This window comes from Nicotiana sylvestris, chromosome 2 (genome assembly GCF_000393655.2).
Source record: "Nicotiana sylvestris chromosome 2, ASM39365v2, whole genome shotgun sequence".
Classification (NCBI taxonomy): Eukaryota; Viridiplantae; Streptophyta; class Magnoliopsida; order Solanales; family Solanaceae; genus Nicotiana; species Nicotiana sylvestris.
This window is the reverse complement of record NC_091058.1, coordinates 11,537,879-11,552,945: the sequence shown is the minus strand read 5'-3', so window position 1 is coordinate 11,552,945 and position 15,067 is coordinate 11,537,879. Positions and strand designations below refer to the sequence as shown.

The 15,067-nt window shown below is 42.3% G+C and overlaps 1 protein-coding gene across 1 annotated transcript; it reads right to left on the bottom strand.

The window, feature by feature from the left end:
• Positions 1 to 3,553: 3,553 nt before the first annotated feature.
• Positions 3,554 to 14,936, bottom strand: LOC138886482 (uncharacterized). Its single transcript, XM_070167701.1, has 2 exons — positions 13,495 to 14,936; positions 3,554 to 3,775 (listed from the first exon to the last, which is right to left on the bottom strand). The coding sequence occupies exon 1, from the start codon at positions 14,472 to 14,474 to the stop codon at positions 13,518 to 13,520; it is 957 nt and encodes a 318-aa protein (XP_070023802.1). The 5' UTR covers positions 14,475 to 14,936; the 3' UTR covers positions 3,554 to 3,775; positions 13,495 to 13,517.
• Positions 14,937 to 15,067: the final 131 nt, after the last annotated feature.

Here is a 15,067-nt window from a genome sequence, read left to right as displayed (position 1 = left end):
GTACAAGTTATGTATTAAGAGTTTTCTTGAAGTTGGTAAGGCGGAATAGGAGTACCCCGGCCTAGCCCATATTAAGTGCTCTATTGAGGTTTTAAGCTAAATTAGGCTTAAAAGAGGGTAAATGAGAAATAGAGGAAAAATGAAATATTTGAGTTTCATTTGAGATTCAGGTGGGGTGCATTGACTAAGGACAAGGCCCAGGAGTTGAGGGAGAAGTTGCTGGCTATGGTAGTACAACATTTTAGGCCTCTAGCCACCCCCGAGAAGTGTGGCCTAAGATGCCAAGAAGTATAGCATTTGATCAAAGGCAACACTTTACAAATTTAGACAACGCTTTTGGGGGGTGGCCCAAAATACCGTAACCTTTGACTATTGGCTACGCTTTGTAGGTGTTGCCTTAGTAGCCACGCTTTAAAAGTGTGGCCGATATGGTACAAAGGTCACACTTATATTTTCTCATATAGCCACACTTTTATGACATAAAGCTACACATTTGAAGTGTGATCTTTGTTACCATATAGACCACGCTTTCAATGTGTGACTTCTAAAGCAAAATTTATCATAAACAATGCCAGATTGACAATCCCTATGGCCACAATTTCTAAGAGTGGCAATTTTGTCTACATTATAAAGTAATTTTTTAAATATTTAAATTAGCCATAATTTTGTGGTTAAAAATTATATTTGTTTACATTAATTTTTGTATTCACATTTATTTCAAGCATATACTTTATAATCTCAAGTATTAAATTTGATAATAAGTAACAGAATAAAAATAATTAAAATGCATATAGTTGAAACAAACTTCAAAAGAAACATAATTTGTGTACTACCCATAGTAATAAACCACTGCTTCAAGAAGCTCACTAGTATATATATATAGTATCAATAATAATAACTATCACAATTATTCAAAATGTCTTCACCATCCACTTTACTAGATCAAATTGATTTTCGGCCACCATTTCCAATTGCATCATCCGTATTTTCCTACACATTCAAAATGAAATTAAAATTTAGAAAGAAATCTATATATAGTATGCACTGGTTATATCTTACTAAGAACTAATGAGATTTATTTTCAGTACTATAACATAACTAAGTTATATACAAAAAAGATGCACAAGTGAAAGAGAAGTAAAAATGTGAATTAACATACATTTTACTTAAAAAATTTGTTCATGTATCTCAACTTGCATCTACAACTTAACTTGCGATTCTTACTTTAGATAAGGATCAAATGTTAAAATGCAATAGCTAGCCAAGATGAATTTGGTCCTAACATATATGGCAACGAATCTAGCAAATTAAAAACTGTTAATAACAATATCATAATTTCTAACTTGTTTGATTAGGAAGTGAACCAAAATCTCCCATACTTCCGGGGATATCAACTTATGTGAATTTCAAGTCGACAACAATTTAATTGTAGGCTTCAAACAATTCTACTAAATAAAAAATAGACAGTTAAGAATAGTGCTTTACCACACAAAACAAAAGTTGTTCATGTTCCTCCCTTCCTAGGACCAATGGGTATAAGGAAAAAAAAACTTAGAGATTTAGTAGGGGTAAGAAATTAATAGCCCCTCCCTTCGTAGGACCAGTAGGTATAAAGAAAAAAAACTAATGTATGCTAGCATTTTGGCTCCAAAAATTGGGATAAAGTTTATGTTTTGGTAGATTTAAATTTATTAAGAACAAAAGGAGATTTGATACTAACTTTTTTGTCATGCCAGTGATAAAGTTATTGATCTTTAAGTGGGAAGAGTTTTTTTTTAGAGTGAAACCCAATGATTTGGACCATTAAACTTCATGAGGCTTCACCATATATACCCTTTAACAAAGGACCATTCAAGGGAACCTCTTGAACTCAGCAGCTATGAACCTATAGTTCATTGCATAAGGATGGTTGGAAACAATGAAGTGAAAAGATAGCAATGGAACAGCAAAAAGAGCAACAAATCTGTTGAACCCTGAACATTGATCTAGGGTGAAGATTTTCCACCATTTTACTGAACCATAAGCTTAGATCATTGCTACATATAGTGGAACTATAGCAGTGAGAACATGGAAAAGATTTTCCACCATTTTACTGAACCATAAGCTTAGATCATTGCTACATACAGTGGAACTACAGCAGTGAGAACATGGTAAAGGTCCGAAAGTGATATTATTTTTTTCTTAACTGATGAAACTCAGCAAAAAGACTCAAATTTTTTTTAAGAGTCTTTGTAAATCCCAATTAGAATAACACAATGCATGTTTTGTACTAGCATTATCATGTAACAGAACCCTAAAAAACAAATAATTTAGAAAAACATGATTTTGTAAGTTAAAATTGAAGTAGTTTTTTGGATGTGAAATATAAATATCTTTTCAAGACTCGGAGCATGAGTTGAGCCAGAAGAATGTCGTAGATTTTGGCCTCTTATAGCTCGTGCACTACTTGCATCAACCGGTGAAGGAATATTAGATCCAGCATACCCTCGCATATCATGAAAATTCAATTCAGGGTTGTTTTGCATCAATTGACAAAGAATAGTTAAGATTTGAAAAGATAAAGAAATAAAAGCTCAAAATATATTTGTGTAGACACATAAAAGAACAAGATATTCTTTTTAGTTGAGACAAGTACTGCTATTGAACATTATACATATGTAACTAAGTGATGATCACTAGTCTATTAAGGAAACATTTAAAGATATCAATTTAATTAATGGTCATTTTCTTGACTCCCTTTTCCTTGACAATACCAAGGATGTCAAAAAGTTTTTCTTGGTACTTGTCTCCAATGCAGGATTGTAGTGTATCAATAATATGTAATATTGTGGCAGAAGCCATTGCATAAGGAAGGTAACCAATGATTATATAATCAATAAATGTGTAGAGAAGCACCCTCTCACATCTCCTCACAAATTTTCAACAAACACAGTTCTTCAATCCAAGCCTCCTAGTGATGTAATCAAGAAATGAAAATGGGGTCACTGGATTCATCTTTTATTCCAGTGTGGAGAGAACCAACAGCTCTATTCTCCTTCTTCTACCTTTGCCTTCTCAGTGAAAAAAATCTTCTTCCCAAGTGTCTTCTTCACAGTACAAAGCATCTAATAAAAATGAAAGCTTTTTATGTTTCTTGATGAGGTTGAGTACTCATCTTCTTCTGAGAAGAAGAAGAAGATTACTTGTGTTTCTATTTACTTCATAATATTCAAGAAACTAAATAAACGAATTAAACTATTAGCCTTGTGGCTTTACCTGAGCATGCAGCTTCTTTGTTGATAGTGTTGGAGGGGGCAAAAGAAAGAGACCGTGTAAAAGAAGAACAAGATATAGACTTTCAGCACTCCCTTTCAAATTAATTTGAGATGCTAAGTGAAGTACTACAGGTTAAAAAATGAAGACTTTAATTGTCACGACCCCAAACCGGCCTGGTCGTGATGGCGCCTCTCGTAAAGACAAGGCCAGCCGACAAAACACTCACCTTAACCCTTTGAGCATTAAGAGTCATTTTTAAGTCTTTAAATTAAACAATGTTTTATAATAAAATCTTGGAACAACAGTGCGGAATAAAATATCAGCCCGACATCAGGGTGTCACTAGTCATGAGCAACTATCAAGGTCTGAATACAACAAAAGTCTAAAAAAGTACTAAATACAGTAACAACAATGAGGGGAAGGAAGCGGTGCTGCGAACGTCATGTAGCCACCTTGCTAACTTTGATGACTCCGCGGCTGAGCTATCAACACCAGCTACCGGGTTCCGATATACCTGAATCTACACACGAGGTGCAGGGAGTAATGTGAGTACTCCAACCCAGCAAGTAATAAGAGTAAATAAAAGCTGAACAGTAGGAAATAATGAATCCATATTCACGTTAGGCTCAATAAACACAACAGGCCTTCAAATCATAATACGAGTCAATCTTCCCTTTTAAAATTCAGCTTTTAGTAAAAATCATTTTGAAATACTTTCCAGCAGTTTTGGTAGGGGTTCAATACCATTTAAGGTAATAATAGAGATTAAAGCCATAATCGACCCCTCGGGCAAAATATAGTTTGTAAAACAGCCCCTCGGGCAAAACAGTAATCATAAACACTTCATAACTTAAAAATCTCAGTGGAAATAACCAATGCCAAATCAGTGATTAATTTCTAAACATTTCATAAACCCCAGTTTAAATAAAAGTTGTTTTAAAACATTTGTTCCACTTTCCGACAGAGACTCAATATAAAGATGAGTGAAAACAGTCGATAAATCAACATATTCGATAGAAATTCACTTTAAAGAGGAGCGAAATCAATAAGTCCATAAACAGGCCTCTCAGGCAAAAACATCACTCATATGCATGTATATATCTATCGCCGCTCGGGCTAGCCTCTCTGTCACTTGTGACTCAACTCTTACCAATCAGTACTCGCACTCAGCATTCACGCTCAATTGGTACCATATTGTAACCGTTGCGGCGTGCAGCCCGATCCGTATATCTCTCACAATAACTGAAATCAAAGTAACTGCTGCGGCGTGCAGCCCGATCCATGCATCGCTGTGGCGCACATCCTGATCCATATAAATAGTCGACTGCGCTCACTGGGGGTGTGTAGACTCTGAAGGGGCTCCTACAGCCCAAGCGCTATATTGCTGCGAAGCGCAGCCCGATCCATATAAGTATTGCTGCGGCGTGCAGCCCGATCCATATACATATATATATATATACATTGATGTGGCGTGCAGCCCGATCCATAGATATATAGTCCTCACAACTAGGCCCTCGGCCTCTCTCAGTCATTAACCTCACCATCAGACTCTCAGTCTATCTCAGTCATCAATCTCACAATCAGACCCTCGGTCTATCTCAGTAAAACAGGGAACTCAGCCCAAAACAATTTCCACATTTTAAGAATATAGTGATAAAGCCAGATTTGAGCAGTAAACAGGTAAAACATGACTGAGAATATGCTTTCAAACAAATAGAGTGAGGAAAGATAGTAAAAATGCCCCTAAGGGTCTCAACAAGTCGGCACAAGGCCCCAAACATGGCATACATCCCAAAAATATAATAATGTCAAACAATTAACTATCAAATACGCATTAAAATATTCGTTCGGGATGGACTAGGTAACAATCTCCAGCGGTGCTCTACCCCACGCTCGTCATCTAGCATGCAAGTCACCTCAAAGTAACACAACGACGTATAATCTGGGGTTTCAAACCCTCAGGACAGTATTTACAATCATTACTTACCTCGATCCGGTCCAAAATCTAGCCCGCGATGCCTCGCCCGCACGAATTGACCTTCGGATGCTCCAAATCTAGCCACAATCAGTACATAATCATTAAAATATGCTAAGGGAGCGAAGCCCACTCGAAAATATCCAATTTAACATCAAAATCCTGAAATTGCTCAAACCCGGCCCCTGGGCCCATGCTTCGGAATTCGATGAAACTCACAAAATCCGATAACCCATTCAACCACGAGTCCAACCATACCAAAATTATTGAATTCCGATAACAATTCGGCATCCAAATCTAGAATTTTCATTTTTGAAAAGTTTACAAATTTTCTCCAATTTCTTCCATTTGATTCACTAATTCTTGATGAAAATAACCATGGAATCATTAAATATAATCATTTTTGGATATATAACACTTACCCCAATCCATATGGTGATCGCTTCGAAAATCGCTTCAATCCGAGCTCCAAAGCTCCAAAAATGAGAAAACTCTCGGACTGCCCGAATCATACACTGTCCATAAATTTTCGCGGTTACTGTTCATGCATTTTACTGTTCATGGGGGACTGTTCATGGTACCGTTCATGGGTACTGTATACGGGTACTGTTCATATATACTGTACACGGATACTGTTCATGTTTACTGTACATGGTACTGTAGATAGATATTGTTCACGTAGGTGTAGTTACTGTTCACACGTGCGAAAATGTAAAAACTGCCCAGAAAATTGCAGCAACTTTTCTTTTCACTAAAAAGGCTCTAACTCCATCATACGAACTAGAAATTTGATTATTCTTATTCCTATGAGTCACAAATAATAATACGAACATAGCCCTTAAGTCGAAACTCAATTCGGACCTCATTTGCTCAGTTCAATACCCATTTCGCTCGTTAAACAATTAACTCATGTTTCGTGTCAAAAACTCAATCGCGACTTGATGAAATTAGACCAAACTTTCTAGATCAGTCCTATAATTCATTATCAAAATTCCGGAAGTTTCAAAATCAAATTTCGATCTCTAGAACTAAAAATGGACCTTTGGATCATTACATGCTTATGCTCAAAACGGCAAAACTTCTTCCAAAACTTCTTCCAAAACTTATCCTAGCCTCATGAGACCCCGACCAAACATGCCAACATAATTCATAACATCATTCAAACCTGTTCCAATCATCAAAACACCTCAAACAACATCAAATTACCCAAAACACATCGAATTCAAGCCTAAGTTTCCAAAAACTTTCGAAATACACTTTCGATCAAAAACCCGACCAAACGATGTCCGAATAACCTGAAATTTTGCACACACATCACAAATGACATAACGAAGCTACAGCAACTATTGGAATTCCATTCTGACCCTCAGATCAAAATCTCACCTATCAACCGAAATTCGCCAAAATACTAACTTTGCCAATTCAAGCCAAATCCTTCCACGGGCTTCCAAAATGCATTCCGATCGCGCTTCTAAGTCATAAATCACCCAACGAAACTATCCAAATCATAAAATTTCCGATCCGGGCTCATATACAAATAAGTCAACTCTTAGTTAACCTTTCAAATTCAAAGCTCTCAACTGAGACTATTTCTTCAAATTCATTTCGATTTTTTTCCTGAAAACCAAAACCAACGATCTACATCAGTCATAATACGTTACACGGGGAAATTCATGCCCGAGAACTAGCGATCAAAGTACAAAAGCTCAAAACGACCGGTCGGGTCGTTACATTAATGCAGCTCTAGAAACATTGAATCCCAAATAGTACTATACCTGAACGAGTAACTAGAATCAACAGGGAAAGGTTATGTTTTCTTTCCACTTAGCCAATTGAAATATGGAAATTACTAAGTCAGAGGAACACAACGTCACGACCCGGATTTCCCACCATCGGGTGTCGTGATGGCGCCTACTATCGGAGCTAGGCAAGCCAAATATATAAAACACTTTTCCTACTTTCTTCCATCAGTAGAATAAACGAGACAAAATTTAAGCGAAAGACTTTAAATCTAAAGCAACTGAAAAACAAAAATGCGGAAGTGCAATACACATCACTACCCAAGGTCTGGTGTCACTAGCTCACGGACTACTACAGAATACTACAAACAATGTCTGAAAGGAAATACATCATGTTTTCTTATACAAGATGAACAAACGAAAAACATGGAAAGGGACTTCGGCCTGCGAACGCCAGCTAGGCTACCTCGAGAGTCCCTGGACTGAAGATAGCTCCCAGAAGTCCTACTGCTGCGGTCCGTAAGTTGCTCCCTGATCTGTGCACAAAAATGCACAGAGTGTAGCATCAGCACAATCGACCTCATGTGCTGGTAAGTGCCTGGCCTAACCCCGGCGAAGTAGTGACCGAGGCTAGACAGGACCTACCACAATTAACTTGTACATATATATATATATATATATATACAAGTGCAAGAAAACAATAACAAGATATTACAAAGTAAAGCTAGGAGGGGACATGCTATCGGGGAGTAACAGATAAAAATGAAATATCGGAAATAAGCAGAAGAAACTCCGATTCCCATGATATATGTGTATATATATATATAGTGAACGGCGTGCCACACGGTCCCATAATATCATATATAAGTGGACGGCGTGCCACACGATCCCAATTCATATCATATATATAAGTGGACGGCGCGCCACACGATCCCAATTTTCATATACCACGTGGTAGGCGTACCACTCGTTCCCATTTCATCTTTATCACAGTGCACAATATGTCACCGGCAACGGAGGCCAATAACCAATAATCACTCTAATTTGTGGTAGGCGTACCACTCGATCCCATATCATATATAAGTGGACGGCGTGCCACACGATCCCATAATATCATATATAAGTGGACGGCGTGCCACACGATCCCATAATATAGTTCATAATATCTGACTTCATATAGTAGACCCCTTCAGGGGAGAATAACAACTCAATACCTTTAACCCGGCAAGGGTACAGCTAACAGCCCAAAATATCCCGACAAGGGAGAATATATATATCAGTCTACACATCCCGGCAAGGGAGTATTCACAACACATTCTCCTTTTTAAATCCATTCTTCCTCAACTAACACATTCATGTTCGAGCTAACGCTCCAAAAGTACACCAATCACAATTTTACCTCAACCGTTCACATTATATGAAACTCATCAAATAAACAAGGAGCTTGTGTCACATTATTCGAATTAAAAGCAATCAAGACTCACGGTCATGCTAGACTCCGGTGCATAGATAACCGTCACCATGCCTATACACCGTACTCCACATTAGCAAGTAGCAAATATCATCCTAATCCTATTCCCTCAAGCCAAAGTTAGAACAAACACTTACCTCGAATGCTCCAAACTCAACTCACGCTTCTAGTATAGCTTTACCTCTTGATTCCACCACCAATCCGCTCGAATCTAGTCATAAGTTACTTAATCACATTAATAATTACTAAATGAATCACTCCCCATGCATGAAAATAAATTTTACAAGGTTTTTTTTTCAAAATGGTCAGAAACACCGCCGAACCCACGTGGTCGAAACTCGAGGTTCGGACCAAAACCTGGTTACCCATTCTCCCACGAATCCAATATATGATTTGTTTTGAAATCGGACCTCAAATTGAGGTCCAACTTCTCAATTTGTAGAAAACCTAGGTTTTACCCAAAACACTCAATTTCCCCCATAAAAATCTTTGATTTGCATTTGAAATCATGTTAAAAGATGTCAAAGAATAAAGAAATTAAGTTAGAAATCACTTACCAATCGTTTTGGAGAAGAAATTTTTTTTCAAAAATCGCCTCTTAGGTTTTGGGTTTTTGAAAAGTGGAAAAATGACTGAAAATCCCGAGTTTATATACTTTGCTGGGGGCAAGCGCGGACCGCGCAGAAATATACCACGGCCGCGCCGAGGGAGGGAAGAAATGGGCTTTCTCTGAACCCACCCAGTGCGGACCGCACTGATTTGGTGCGCGGCCGCGCTGGTCGACCCTCTGAACCCCACCATGTGGACCGCACAGAAAAAGCATCGCGGCCGCGTGGCTGCCAGCGTGGACCGCGCGAAAATGGCCGCGGCCGCACTAAGGCCTGCAATATCTGAACCTGCATTTTTAATGTCTAAGACCTCCCGGGCCCCACTCAAAAATCACCCGAGCCCTCGGGGCTCCAAACCAAACATTCATAATCTCGAAAACACCTTACGGACTTACTCGTGCGATCAAATCACCAAAACGACATCATATACATATGATCAAGCCTCGAAACACATGATTTTCTTTCAACTTTCATAAAACTCAAATTCCCCATTTTAAGTCCGAAACACGTCATATGACGGTCGTTTTTAGCCAAACTTTACAGATAGTGCTTAAAACATATTTAAGACTTGCACCGGGCGTCGGAACCAAAATACGAGCCCGATACCACAGTTTTCTGATCAATTTTCTTCTTCATTTTCCTTAATTAATTTCAGAGAACAATTTCGCACAAAAATTCATTTCTCGGGCTTGGGACCTCGGAATTTGATTCTGGGCACACGCCCAAGTCCCATATTTTTTTACGGACCCTCCAGGACCGTCGAATCACAGGTCCGGGTCCGTTTACCCAAAATATTGATCGAAGTCAATATTATGCATATTAATATAAAAATTCATCAAATATTTCACATAATTCGCATATTTCAACATAAAAGCTTTCCGGCTACGCGCCCGGACTGCGCACGCAAATCAAGGCAACTAAAAGCGAGGTTTTCAAGGCCTCGAAAGTGCGGAACAAGGAAGAACTACGGTGATGACCCTTTGGGTCGTCACATTCTCCACCTCTAAAACAACCGTTCGTCCTCGAACATACAAAAGAAAGAAGTACTTGAGTCGGGAAATAAATGAGGATAACGGCCCCGCATATCAAACTCGGACTCCCAGGTCGATGCCTTAGGAGGATGACCTCTCCACTGAACACGCACCGAAGGAAAACTCTTCGACCTCAACTGTCGAACCTGCCGGTCTAGAATAGCCACCGGCTCCTCCTCATATGACAGATCCTTGTCCAATTGGACAGTGCTAAAATCCAACACGTGCGATGGATCGCCGTGATACTTCCGGAGCATAGATACATGAAATACGGGATGCACAGCTGACAAGCTAGGTGGCAAGGCAAGTCTATAATCCACCTCTCCCACACGATCAAGAATCTCAAATGGACCGATAAACCTAGGGCTGAGCTTGCCCTTCTTCCCAAATCTCATCACGCCTTTCATAGGCGATACATGGAGCAGTACCCGCTCACCAACCATGAAAGCAACATCTCTGACCTTGCGGTCTGCATAATTCTTCTGTCTGGACTGAGTTGTACGTAGTCTATCCTGAATAATCCGGACTTTATCCAAGGCCTCCTGAACCAAATCAGTACCCAATAATCGAGCCTCTCCCGGCTCAAACTATTCAACTGGAGACCGACATCGCCTACCATACAACGCCTCATACGGAGCCATCTGGATGCTGGACTGGTAGTTGTTGTTGTAGGCGAACTCTGCTAAAGGCAAAAACTGGTCCCACAAGCCTCCAAAATCAATAACACATGCTCGGAGCATATCTTCAAGAATCTGAATAGTCCTCTCGGACTGACCGTCCATCTGGGGATGAAATGTTGTGCTCAACTGCACCTGGGTGCCTAAATCTCGTTGAACTGCTCTCCAGAAATGCGAGGTAAACTGCGGACCCCAGTCCGAAATGATAGATATGGGCACCCCATGAAGGCGGACGATCTCACTGATGTAAATCTCAGCTAATCTCTCGGATGAATAGGTGGCTGCAACGGGAATAAAATGCGCTGACTTGGTCAGCCTATCACCAATAACCCAAACCGCGTCAAACTTCTTCCGAGTCAACGGAAGTCCAGTAACGAAGTCCATAGTGATTCGCTCCTACTTCCACTCGGGAAGCTCAATCCTCTGAAACAACCCACCAGACCTCTCATGCTCATACTTAACCTGCTGACAATTCAAACATCGTGCCACATATGCCACAATATCTTTCTTCATTCTACGCCACCAATAATGCTGCCGCAAATCCTGATACATCTTCGCGGCGCCCGGATGAATAGAGTACCGGGAGCTATGGGCCTCCTCTAAAATCAATTCCCAAAGCCCATCCACGTTAGGCACACAAACTCGACCCTGCAATCTCAATACACCATCATCTCCCAAGGTCACTTTCTTGGCACCTCCACGTTGTACCGTGTCTCTCAAGACACACAAATGGGGATCATCGAACTGCCGATCACGGATACGCTCCAATAACGAAGAACGAGCGACCGTGCAAGCTAATACTCGACTAGGCTCAGAAATGTCCAACTTCACAAACTGATTGGCCAAATCCTGAACGTCCAAAGCAAGCGGTCTCTCACCGACCGGAATATAAGCAAGACTGCTCATACTGGCTGACTTCCTACTCAAGGCATCGGCCACCACATTGGCCTTTCCCGGGTGATATAAGATAGTGATGTCATAATCTTTCAACAATTCCAACCACCTCCTCTGCCTCAAATTCAACTCCTTTTGCTTGAACAAATACTGAAGACTCTTATGATCCGTGAACACCTCACACGTCACACCATATAAGTAATGCCTCCAGATTTTCAAGGCATGAATGATGGATGCCAACTCAAGATCATGCACCGGATAATTCTTCTCGTGGATCTTTAACTGCCTCGAAGCATAGGCAATGACTTTGCCATCCTGCATCAACACTGCACCAAGTCCAATACGAGATGTATCACAATAGACTGTATAAGGCCCTGAACCTGTGGGCAAAACCAACACTGGTGTCGTGGTCAGAGCTGCCTTGAGCCTCTGAAAGCTCGCCTCACACTCATCTGACCATCTGAACTGGGCACCTTTCTAGGTCAATTTGGTCATAAGGGCTGCAATGGATGAAAACCCCTCCACGAACCGACGGTAGTAACCTGCTAACCCCAGGAAACTCTGAATCTCTGTAGCTGAAGCTAGTCGAGGCCAGTTCTGGACTGCCTCTATCTTCTTCGGGTTTACCTGAATACCTGCTGTTGATACGACATGACCCAGGAATGCGACCGAACTCAACCAAAACTCGCACTTCGAGAACTTAGCATACAACTGACTATCCTTCAAGGTCTGAAGAACCGCTCTGAGGTGCTGCTCATGCTCCTCCTGACTGCGGGAGTATATAAGAATATCGTCAATGAAAACTATCACGAACAAGTTCAAATAAGGTCTGAACACTCGGTTCATCAACTCCATGAACGCTGCTGGGGCATTAGTCAATCCAAATGACATGACAAAAAACTCATAGTGCCCATACCGAGTGTGAAATGCTGTCTTAGGGACATCAGACGCCCTAATTCTCAGCTGGTGGTAGCCAGATCTCAAATCTATCTTTGAAAACACCCTCGCACCCTGAAGCTGGTCGAATAAATCGTCAATCCTCGGTAGTGGATACTTGTTCTTAATCGTCACCTTGTTCAATTGCCGGTAATCAATGCACATCCTCGTCGAGCCATCTTTTTTCTTCAAAAATATCACTGGTGCGCCCCACGGCGAAACACTGGATCTAATGAAACCCCTTTCAAGCAAATCCTGAAGCTTGTCCTTTAACTCTTTCAACTCGGGCCGCGCCATACGATACGACGGAATACAAATGGGCTGAGTGCCCGGCGCCAGATTAATACAAAAATCGATATCCCTGTCGGGCGGCATGCCCGGCAGGTCTAAAGGGAAAACCTCGGGAAACTCCCGAACAATAGGAACAGAATCAATAGACGGGACCTCAGCGCTAGAGTCACGAACATAAGCCAGATAAGCTAGACACCCCTTCTCGACTATGCGTCGAGCCTTCACAGAAGAAATAACGCTGCGAGTGGTATGACCTGGGGTCCCTCTCCGCTCTAGTCGGGGTAAATCTGGCAACGTCAAGGTCACGGTCTTGGAATGGCAATCCAAGATCGCATGATACGGGGACAACCAATCCATCCCTAATATGACGTCGAAATCTACCATATCCAAGAGCAACAAGTCAACACGGGTCTCAAGACCCCTGAATACCACAACACAGGAACGATGAACCCGGTCCACCACTATAGAATCCCCCACTGGCGTAGACACATATACAGGAATACTCAAGGCCTCACTAGGCATAACCAAATAGGGTGCAAAATAGGATGACACATATGAACACGTAGATCCGGGATCAAACAGCACAGAAGTATCCCTATCACAGACCAGAATAGTACCTATAATCACAGCATCTGATGACTCAGCCTCTGGCCTGGCTGGCAAGGCATAACAATGGGGCTGGGCCCCCACCTCCCTGAATCATATCCCTGGGACGATCTGCTGTTGGCTGACCCCTACCTCTAGCGGTCTGAGCTCCACCTCTAAGACCTCTAGTTCCACCTCTATGTCCTCTACCCCCGCCTCTAGCTGGCTGGGCAGGCTGTGGGGCAACTGGTGCCTGGATCATCGGGCGAGGACCCTGCTGTTGCGAGCTGCTGGAAGCTCGAGGGCAATATCTGGCAATGTGACTCACATCGACGCAAGTATAACAAGCCCTCGACTGCTGAGAATAACGAAGTGATGGTGCACTGATAGGTGCTGATGGTGAACTGAAGAGCTGCTGGTCAGAATACTGCGGCTGAGAACCACGACCACCTGGTGTACCATGAGAAGCTTGGAGAGCTGACTGAAAGGGCCTCGAAGGATGGCCTCTACCATAAGAATCCCTACCTCCAGACGAGGTACCACTGAATTTACCAGAATGACAGGGCCTCTTATCAGACCCATGACCACCTCCCTGAGAAAGTGTCAGCTCTATCCAGCGGGCACCATCTGCTGTCTCCTGAAATGTAATCTCACTCCCGGCACTCATGGCCATCTGAACACGGATCGGCTGGACCAACCCATCAACAAAACTCCGCACCCTCTCTCTCTCAGTGGGGAGTATCACAATGGTATGGCGTGCAAGATCAATAAACTGTGTCTCATATTGGGTAACTGACATCGAACCCTGCTGGAGACGCTCAAACTGCCTGCGAAGGGCATCCCGCTGAGTAACTGGGAGAAACTTCCCCAGAAATAACTCTGAAAACTGATCCCAGGTCAATGATGGCGACCCTGCTGGCCTGGCTAAACAGAAATCTCTCCACCAAGTCTTGGCGGATCCTGCTAGGCGAAAAGTGGCGAAGTCGACCCCATTGGTCTCTAAAATACCCATAGTCCGAAGAACCTCATGACAGCTGCATATGAAATTCTAGGCATCCTCTGAAGGTGTGCCACTATATGTGGTAGTGAAGAGCTTGGTGAACCGATCTAGCTTCCACAGAGCATCCGCGAACATAGCCGCACCATCACTGGACTGAGCCGCAATACCTGACTGGACTGCTGCAACTCGCTGAACTGCCATAGTTGGCTGAACTGCTGGAGCCTGGGTCGGAGGAGCTACCGGCTCTGGAGTATGAGTAGCGGGAGTCTGAACTCCTCCCCCGGCCTGAGACGTGGCTGGTGCTACGGGAAGCAAACCCGCCCTAGAAATGCCCTCCATAAAGCCTACCAATCGGACCAAAGCGTCCTGAAGCACTGGAGTGGCTATGAAACCCTCTGGGACCTGAGCTGGGCCCACTAGAGCTACTGGAGCTGGAACCTCCTTGTCATAGTCAATATGAGGCTCCACCTCTGGGACTGCTGCTCGGGGCTGAGCTCTGCCCCGACCTCGGCCTCTGGCACGGCCTCGGCTTCACCCCCTGCCTCTGATAGGAGCTGCTGCTGGGGGCTCGGGCTGCTGCACGGTAGAAGAGGAAGCACATGTCC

Coding starts and splice junctions, on each gene's coding strand:
- LOC138886482 (XM_070167701.1), bottom strand. CDS start 14,474: ATGGGTATTTTAGAGACCAATGGGGTCGACTTCGCCACTTTTCGCCTA.